Raw genomic sequence first — 10,563 nt, 5'->3', positions numbered from 1 at the left:
GTGCTTTGGAAGCTGTCAGTGTTGTTAAACAGCACTTTTTTCATAGAACCTGTAAAGCCTCTTGGCTCAGAAAACTTGCCCTTAAAGGTGGCATGGCAGGAGCTGCCCGGAGGCCTCGGGTTCTGGGTCTTTAGATGGTGGTAGCACCTCTCTGCCTGCCAAGGCTCCACACTCAGTCAGGTAACTTAGAGGCAGCAGTTTCTTCCTTGCCCTCTGGATCACAGCAGCCTACCACTGGTACTCACTCCTACTTTATTCTTCTAATGTTTTACAGGCCTCATTTATCTACTCTTTTCTTTGTAAAAATAAAAGACAAGGGTCTTATAAAATTCACCATTTTTTCTATACAGATTTTTTAAAAACTCATTCAGTAATGTTAGATAAGAAGTAGAGTTCTATACATTCTTGATAGGAAGCAGCAGAAGATCTCTTGATCTCTTCACTTATGAGAGGATCAAACTATATAACTTCAAAGCTAACTCGTCCTATCAAGGATACAACTGCTCTTATGGTGTTAGGCATTGGATACAGTTAAAACATTGGGAATTGGTAGAGGTTAAAAAAAAAAGAAAGAAAACGAAAAAAGAATTTAATGAAGTTAAGCAAGCTATCTGGAGCCATAGTCCTGAAATCCCTTTTCTTTCCACAGCTTCTAGATCTCCTCTCCAGAGCTACTCTCAAGTAACATCCATGGGACGGGCCCCCTTGGCTCCAATCCACACTCCTGAACTTTAAGGATCAATGAGCCATCCTTTTCTCTGGCCACATTCATCTTCACAGGAAGGTCACTTATATGCACACCCCTCTTCTCACCCACAGGAAGGTTCACAGGCAAGGTTGGAGCAGACACAGAAGACACCAACATTGCCGCTATACCAAGGGACCCGAGTGACTTTTAGAATTCACCTTCACCAGCTCTCCTTCCTGAAGAAGGCATCTAAAAGTGCAAAAGCACAGATTCCATCCTTTACTAACTGCAGAATCTTGGGCGAGTTACATAGCCTCTCTGCGCCTCACCGGCAAAGTGGGGATTATCAAACTCACCTCACAGGATTGTTGTGAGGATCAAATGAGTTGACTTAGGTAAAGCACCTAGGACATGGCATGGTATCTAGTAAGCACTCAATAAATCACTCAGTTCCTTTCCCTGTGTTGTTACTTTGAACTTTCTGAAAGGATCAGTGAAGTCAGCTATCCAAGAAGTTTTCACTGCTTTTTTTTTTTTTATAGTTTTTTAAAAATTTTTCAATTAAAATTCAATTTGTGGAAGTAAAAATTTTTAAACCTAGTTTCTCCTTAAGCTTTAAGTTCAACTTACAAATCTCTTGTTCTATTTATGACCCTAGCATCGAACAATAATTTTTAGAAGATTCTTTACAAATTTAGTTAAGTTTTCTTAAGCATTTCAAAATGGATTTGTAAATTTAACATATTCTATTTTATTTTCCCCTAAATACTTCAACCTATACTCTGGTTAGCTATTGCTGTGCACGTTCATCCCTAAGACAATGACTTAAAATAGTCGTAATGATTTATTTTGCTCGTGAATTTGGGGCTTGACTGGGCTCAGCTGGGCTGTTCCCACTCGATTTCTTATACCGTTGTATTCAGAGTGGCTAGGGCTAGGATCACTTCAAAGGGTTCTTCACACATGTATTTGGGGCCTAGTCCAGGAGACTCAAATAGCTAAGGGCTTGAACAGCTGGGCATCTTTGGATCTCTCTTGCTCTCTCAATAGTTTATTCACTTTTGTTGCTGTATAGGACTGTGTTGTAAGAATACACCACAATTTACTGATAGGCATTTGAGTAGTTTCTGGCTTGGGGCAATCGTGAATAGTACTGCTATAAACACTCTTGAACATATTTTTTGGTACTTATATGAATACATTTCTTTGGTACACACCTAGGACTGGAACTAGTAAAACATATGTTCAACCACAGTAAATATTATCAAACAGTTTTCTTAAGTGATTTTACCAATTAATATTTCCACTAGCAGCGTATGTGAGTTTTAATTGTTTCTCATCCTCTCCAATAGTTGGCATTGCCATTTAAAAAATGCATTTCAGCCATTTGGGTGTATGTCACAGCATATCATTGTGATTTTAATTTTCATTTCCCTGATGAATAATAAGGTCGAATACCTTTTCGTGTTTTTATTATCCATATACATATTCTCTATTGTATATTATCCACATAGATATCTATTTCTAGTTCTTGTCCATTTCTCTATTTGTTTATATGTTTTTGCTTATTGACTTAAAGGAATTCTTTAACTATACAAGTTAAAAGTCCTTTGTTGCTTATATATATTCAAATATATTCATCCACTTTGTGACTCTTTTTTTTTCTCTAAATGGTATCTTTTGATGAACATAAATTCTTACTTTCATTGTAGTGATTTAATCATTCTTTTTCTCTACCCTAGTGCTTTTTTGTGTCATGTTTAAATAATCTTTTCCTCCCCTGAAGATGTTCTTCTATGTTACCTTCTAGATATTTTATTGTTTTACATTTTAGAGTTAGATCTACAATCAACTTGGATTTGATATCTGTGTATGGTGACACATAGATCAAATTCGTTATTTCCAGTGGCTATCCAGTAGACTACTTACTGAATTGATTATCCTTTCTCTACTAATATTCTGTGTCCCCTTTGTCATAAATCAAGTGGCCATATATATGAAGGTCTGTTTATGGATCTTCTATTCTGTTCCATTAGTCTATTTTTCTATCCATTGATAATATAACTTAGTTGTAATTACGATAGCTTTATAATAAGTTTTGATATCTGGTGGTCTTCAAACTTCATTCGTCTTCAAGCCTTTGTTATTCTTGACCCTTCCCTTTGTATATCCATATAAATTTTAGAATCGGCTTGTTAATCTCAACATAAAATTATAAACTGCTGAGATTTTTTTTTACACCAACAGCACCTGGTCTTTTGAGATGGTCTCCCATTCAGGTACTAATCAGGCCCAATCCTACTTAGCTTCCGAGATCAAATGGGATCAGATATATCCATATAAATTTTAGAATCGGCTTGTTAATCACAACGTAAAATTATAAACTGCTGAGATTTTTTTTTTTACACCGACAGCACTTGGTCTTTTGAGATGGTCTCCCATTCAAGTACTAATCAGGCCCGACCCTACTTAGCTTCCGAGATCAAATGGGATCGGGGGTGTTCAGGGTGGCATGGCCATCTGAGATTTTTATTAGAATTACATTCACACTGTGAATCAGGTTGGTAAATAATTGATATATTTATAATATTGATTTTTTAATCCATGAACATTGTAGAGCACTTCATTTATTTTGGTCTTTTTTCTTTTCTCTCAATAGTGTTTTGTAGATTTCCATGTAGATACCCTTGCACAGTTTTAGTTAGATTTATTTGTAGGCCTTTGATGAATTTGATGCCATTATAAATGCTATAATTTTTTTTACTTTCTAATTTTTTATTGCTGGTATATAGAAATATAATTGATTTTTGTATCTTCAACTTCCATCCCATGATCTTGATAAAGTCATTTATCAAGTCTAATACTTAATAAACAGTGTACTTAGGATTTTCCATAGATTTAATTATGTCATCTGTAAATAATGATAGTTTTATTTCTTTTTTCCTGACCTATACAAACCTTTCTCCTCCTTTACCCCGCTTTTTTTTTGCATTTGTTGTTACACTGGGTAGGACTTCCAGTACAGGGATCAATAGAAGGGATAATAAGGTTTTTATAATACCCTTATCAGATTAAAGAAGTTCTATTCCTAATTTTCTAAGAACACTTTTTTAAGATCATGATGAGTATTGAATTTTATCAAATGGTTTTCTGCATTTACTGAGATTATTTTACTCCCTTATTCTTTAAAGAATTATATTAATATACATGTGAATATTAAAACAAACATATCCCTGGAACAAATCCAATTTTATTATGATTTATTTTCCTCTTTATGTATTTCTGAACTTGCTTTGCAAATATTTTATTTAGGATTTTTGCATCTATATATCTTGTAATATCATTGTCAGGTTTCGATATCAAGGTTATATTGACTTTGTAAAAGGAGCTAAGAAGTACCCTCTCTCTCCTTTTTTCCTATTCTTTGGAAGAGATCTTAAAACCAAAACAGTTTTATAACCCTTGATTCCCATCCCACCAACCTTACCTTCTGCTCTGTCTTCTTCTTCACTCAACTGCCCATGCCCAAAGCCTAGGAGTCTTTCTATTAGCCTTGCTAGTTTTATTTTCAAAATATGTCCTAAATTCAACTCACCACCACCACTGCCACCACAAATTTCAAGCCACCATTATTTCATACCTAATTAATTTCAACAGATTTTTAACTAGTCTCCTGGTTTCTCTTGCCTCTCCTCCCCATAATCTATTCTACACACACCAAAGTGATCATTTAAACATGTATATGATCTCATCATTTTATTCTTCAAAATTTCAAATGACTTCCTATTACACTTAGAATAAAGTCCAAACTTCTTACCATGTGATATTAGAATCAGCTTATTATGACTTAATAGCACAAGGGTTTATTTCTCTCTTACTTAAAGTCTACCAAGAGTCTGTATGACCCATCAGGGCAACTGTCTTCATGTTGCAACTCAGGGATCCAACCTACTTTGACTTTCTGTCTCGGTCACTTAAAGAAATAGCTTGATGTTCCTAGCACTTTGATGCTTTACTTTGATGCTTTGGCCTGGAAATAATACAAATCACTTCTTCCCCCAGTCCATTGACTAGAGCTATTTATATGGACACAATTAATAATCAACTTTGTGCTTTGTTGATGAAAGGGACTGGGAAATGTGGGGAAGCAAAAGGAATGCTTGATGACTACTACTCTTCTAGCTTCCTATGACCCAGAAGCCCTATCCGCCTGTCTCTCCAACCATGTTTCATTCTGCTCTCATTCTCACTCATCATTTTTCAGCCACACTAGTCTTTTTGGTATTCCTCAGACACATCTAGCCTCTTTTTATGTTAGGGCCTTTATAGTTTTTTTTTTCCTCTCTGTGATATGGTTCACTCATTCCTTCTCCTGGCTGACTTCTTCTGGTCATTCACTTCTCAGCTCAAATGTTACCATCCCATCTAAGATATCCACCTCACCTCACCATCACCTTCTATCCCCTTGCCCCGCTTGGACTTTCTTCAGAGTCCTATTTTCTCTTTCCTCTACTCTCCTTTCAGGATCCCAATTATGTGTTTGGTAGACTTTTCAGTGTGTCTCATATAGCTCTTACATTCTTTTTCTCATTTTTTTCTGAAATTACACTGTGTATTTATTTTCGTTTGTGTTTGAGTATATTGTATATTTCGTAATAGAAAGCCCTGTCAGCTTGAGAATTTCATAGCTCTCTTGTCAACCCTTGAAGACTATTGTGAAGAATAAATGAAGCAATAAACAAACAACAGAAAAGCTCATCATACATTGTAAATTGAGACTCAATATTACCTGGGGTGTGGTGTCACCCCTCTAGCTAGAGGACTGCCCAAGCGGGAATGTTATTACATACATGTAATACACAGCAGAGATTCCTCAGGATGGGGAGTTCTTTTAGTGTGTGTGTGTGTTTGTTTTTAAAAAGATCAAACCTAACATGGCAGAAGTTGTGCTCTTATTATCTAATGGTATATATATAATGACAAAAGACATTTGAATTTTTGAAAGGTTTTTAGATAAATTTGTGAATCTCAAAAAATTAACCACAATAGTATCTTTATGTATTTGAAATATAGCATTATATATATGCACAAAGCATTGTATTTATTTAGTCTACAGATAATTCTTGACATCATATGGATTTACTAACCTCTTACGGAAACACCACACTAGAGGTCCACATATGTGAAAAGAAAACCTTTGGCTTGTAACTTTATATTTTCAGCCATAAAGCCTGACATATAGTCAGATTTGCTCTAAGGAGAAGACAGTAAATATTTTCTTATCTCATAAATACTTACTAAATATCCACTGCAGTGAAACACTATGCTGGACACCACATGCTTTACTAGGTGAATCATTCATGGTATCTGCCCCAAAGGCAATCTAGATCTAAAAAAGGAGAGACAGTAGTTATAGGCACCCTCTCCCCTCTGCACTAAGGCCTTATTAAGTCAAGTTCACTGAGCCTGACCCCTCTAAGGATTTATCTTTTCTCAGAAGTCTACTCATTCCTTGTGTAAACTGGCTTCTTGAGGCCCATAAATAGTTTAAGGTGAAGCTAGATCTCTGATGCATATATAAATAAGGACCGTGTCAACCCATTGTGGAAAACATTACATGAGTAGTTGAAACCAATACATGACATAAAGATGTTCAGCAGATGTTACTTCCTGTTTCTGGGATCAGAAAGGGTTTATATAGAAGTTGACTTTGAGCTGTTTTTAAAAGACAAAACTAGGCAAGGCAAAAGCAATCCAGGTAAAACAAAAACTATAAGTCAAAGTCCCAGAGCTGCGAGGTACAAAGAAAGCTTGCCTGGAGAGGAAGAGAACCAATGGCTCCTAATGACCAACTGTAGACTCTGAGCTCTGATCAAAAGGCAATAAGAGAGTTCTGGTCAAGATGGCATAGAGGGTAGAGGCTTTGTACATCTCCTCTTGCTACCACATCAAAATTGTGACGAAAACACGGAGCAAACAGCAAGCAGAGTCGCCTGGGGTTTGGATGAACAGAAGCCCTACAACTAGGGAGAGAAATAAAAAATCACCTTGGAATGATAGGAGACGGCAGAGACACAAGGCTGGCAGGTCCCACCCAGGCTGAGTGAGACAGAAGCCGTGGCAGCTACAGCCGGCAGGTGCAGAGGTTCCGCTAAAGGGGCCATGACCGTGACCATACTTTCATGGTGACAGACTTGCTCATTCTGAACTCCTGCGTTGGGGCGGCTGCTGCGGCACGGGAGGCCCCAGGGACACAGGGCTACACTGAGTTGTAGGGCTCCAGGGCGAGGGCTGGAGGGGAGACTTCCTCTAGGACAGAAGTGCTGGCAATATCCATTGATCTTTGGTTGAGCCTTTCCCACTCCCAGTGTGCAGTCCCAGGTGCCGCCATAGCTGAGACTTCCTCAAACTGGATAATAGAAGTCAATTTGCCCAGAGAATTCCATGAAGCTCTGCCCTCCCAACTTGTGGCCAACCCAAGCCACATCCACTGGTGTCCTCAGTGTCCCCTGTGCCCTCTGCTGAGCAGCTCCAAGCCCCACACTGGCAGCAGCTGGCCTCGATTTCTGGCGCGGTCTCTTGAGGCAACTATAAGCACAGTGTGGGTGGCAGCCATCTGTGGATTGCTTGGTGACCCTTATCAGGTGGCCATAAGGCAAACAGGCTGGTTCTAAACTTGGCTTGCAGCTGGACCCCTCTCAGGACTGTGCCACTGGACACCTACTACACAAAGCCATGATAGTAAGACTGGGAGACTTCGGGGCTATACCTAGCACATAAAAACAGATACAGAAAAACAGCCAAAATGGGGAGACAAAGAAGCATGTCTCACATGAAAGAAAAGGATAGAGCTCCAGAAAAAGATCTAAACAAAGTGGAGTCAAGCAATCTGACAGATGCAGAGTTCAAAACACTGGTTATAAGGATGCTCAATGAACTTAGGGGAAGAATAGATGAACTCAGTGAAAAATTTAACAAAGAGATAAAAATATGAAAATAGACATGGAAATTATAAAAGAGAACCAGTGAGAAATGAAGAATACAATATCTGAGATGAAGAGTACATTAGAAGGAATCAACAGAGTGAATGAAGACAAGGATCAAATCATCAATAAAGAGGATGGGTAGCAGAGAGCACCCAATCAGAACAGCAACAAGAAAAAAGAATTTTTAAAAAATCAAACAAAATTTAAGGTACTGTGGGACAACATCAAGCATAAGAACATTCGCGTCATAGGGTTCCAGGGGAAGAGAGAGAGCAAGAAGTTGGAAACCTATTTGAAGAAATAATGATGGAAAACTTCTCTCACCCGGTGAAAGAAATAGACATAGAACCACAGGAAGCTCAGAGAGTTCCAAGAAAAAGGAATCCAAAGAGGCCCACACCAAGACCCATCATAATTAAAATGCCAAAGATGAAATACAAAGAGAGAACCTGAAAAGCAGCAAGAGAAAAGCAGTTAATTACCTACAAGGGAGCACCCATAAGACTGACAGCTGATTTCTCAAAAGAAACCATGCAGGACAGAAGGGCTCGGCACAAAATATTCAAAGTGATAAAAACCCAAGATCTACAACCAAGAATACTTTATCCATCAAAGCTATCATTCAGAGTCAAAGGACGGATAAAGAGCTTCCCAGACAAGAAAAAGCTAAAGGAGTTCATCACCAGTAAGCCAGCATTACAGGAAATGTTGGAGGGACTTCTTTAAGAAGAAGAAAAAATATGTATAAAAAATATGAAAAAAGAATAGCAATAACTATATATCTATCGACAAGTTCTTCAAATGAGAAAGAATTAAGTGCTCCAATCAAAAGACAGAGTGGCTGGATGGAAAATAAAACAAGACCCTTACATATGCTGCCTACGAGAGACTTCAGATTAAAAGACACACATAGACTAAAAGTAAAAGGATGGAAAAAGTTATTGCCTTGATGGACCTAGAGGGTATTGTGCTGAGTGGAGTAAATTCAGATAGAAAAAGACAAATGTCATGTGACTTCACGTAAATGTGGAATCTAAACAACAAAATAAACAACAACAACAAAAAAAACCCAGTAACAAACTCATAGATATAGAGAGCGTTTTTGAGAGTTACCAGAAAGAAAGGGGGTTAGGGAGGGGGTCGATGAAAAACGGAAAAGGGATTAAGAAGTACAAATGGAAAATTACAAAATAGTCATGGAGATACAAAGTATAGCATATAGGAATATAGTCAATAATATTGTAGTAAATATATATGGGGCAGAGGGGTACTAGATTTATTGGAGTGATCATTTTGTGAGTTATATAGAGCTCTAATCACTATGCTGTACACCTGAAACTAATATAATATTGTATTCCAACTATAATTGAAAAACAAAAAATATTATTTAGAAAAAAGCAATGAGAAATGATCAGGGAAATGCTACACTCAGAGATGTGTCGAAGGAGATTGCTTTCAGTGCATACCACAGAGTCTGGCCGAGTGTAGCTGTTTCATTAATATTCATTTTCTGAGTGATTTGAGTAGAGAAAACAAAACCAAGAGAACAGTTGAGACCATTGAATGGTCAGTGGGATTGTGAGGTACCAAAGCCAGAACACATGATGGTGATGGGAACAGAGGCAAGCACGTAAGGGATACCCTGGGGAGAAATGCCCGGGAGGTAAGTCTTAGAGGTTCTTTCTTTCCTTAATGTTCCTGACACCCTGGTTTCCTGTAGACTCCCCCACAAATCTTGATAACTGAAGAAATGTGAGCAATGCTCTCAGCATTTTCGCTTTTACTTGTTGTTAAATGCATACACTGACATGTGTCCCCTGAAATTTCCCTGGAGATCATGGGATTTTATTTCACTTTTAGTTCACTTCTCTGACATGATCCTTCCTGAGAGTCCTCTTTTGCACAACACATGATTTCCAACTGTCAGCTGCCCAGTGACAGATGCTCAGTGGCCTGGAATTGCCCTCTATCTTTTGGCTCTTCGCCCTGAATCTTATTCATCCCTCTAGGCTAGTACAAATGTCCCCTCCCTTCTTATACTCGCCCTGCCACCTACCTCACCCCTGTCAGAATTAACCTGGACTGTCAGGTCCTCTGGGATCACCTCCCCCAGCTCTCATCACCCTCTCCAGACATCATCTCTAGGCACTCGAGGCCTGTGCAGATTCTTCCTTATTGCTGTGGTCCCAGCACCTCACCAGTGCCACATGCCTGGCATTTAGTTGGTAATTGTTGGATTTTGTTAAACTCAGCTGTTCAATGAATCAGATTAATACTAGAACATTTTCTCTGACTCATGTGTGACTGAGAAAGGAGGTCTTTTCTGCTTGGTTTTCCAGGCCCTGCCAAGTTGCTCAGGCCTGATGGCCCTTTTTTCCTGCCTACAGACAGCTCGGCCCTCTCGCCTGCTCCTCCCTGAAGTATCTGAGAGGAAAAAACTGGCCGCTCCTTGGCCCCTCTCCAATTCGGTTTCTTCTCTTTACCCTGAATTTTGTTTCTTATAACCTGATTCCTTGTAATTCACCATGTAACTTCTAATTCTCTTCTCCTTTTTTCCTCTCCAATAGTTCCTAAAATTATTTTAACATTGTATTTTCTTCACCACAAACATAAACAGATATTTTTAAAACTCACGTTTACCTTATCTAACCTGGTAAATCCCACTTTAATGCAACTAAAAATATGTTTTTAATAAATGTGTGTGTGCCTTTCTTTTCCATGTATGCGGGGTTGTAATTCCAGCTCCAGGCCTGGGATTCAGGGAGGAGTCACGGAAATCCTCCCCTTTTCCTCAGTAGACAGAGTTCTTTGTTCGCCTCCCTGCTTTCAATAGATAGGATACAGACTTCTATGTTTGCAGTGATCCTGCTGTAATTATTTATTTAGAGC

General features: G+C 38.4%; 1 protein-coding gene and 1 pseudogene across 1 annotated transcript in view; one reads left to right on the top strand and one right to left on the bottom strand.

Moving 5' to 3' along the window:
• Window positions 1–1,149, top strand: part of POPDC2 (popeye domain containing 2) — a 15,613-nt gene extending 14,464 nt beyond the window's left edge. The window contains exon 4 of the mRNA XM_006905538.2: window positions 650–1,149. Within this exon, the coding sequence (XP_006905600.1) occupies window positions 650–735 (86 nt within the window). The 3' untranslated portion in view covers window positions 736–1,149. The remainder of the gene's footprint in view (window positions 1–649) is intronic.
• A 1,944-nt stretch (window positions 1,150–3,093) lies between these two features.
• LOC112486157 lies at window positions 3,094–3,212 on the bottom strand (annotated as a pseudogene).
• Between the last annotated feature and the right edge of the window lie 7,351 nt (window positions 3,213–10,563).

The sequence above is a fragment of the Pteropus alecto genome, unplaced genomic scaffold (genome assembly GCF_000325575.1).
Source record: "Pteropus alecto unplaced genomic scaffold, ASM32557v1 scaffold251, whole genome shotgun sequence".
NCBI classification, from domain to species: domain Eukaryota; kingdom Metazoa; phylum Chordata; class Mammalia; order Chiroptera; family Pteropodidae; genus Pteropus; species Pteropus alecto.
The sequence above is the reverse complement of the archived record's forward strand: the minus strand, read 5'-3'. Positions and strand labels throughout refer to the sequence as shown.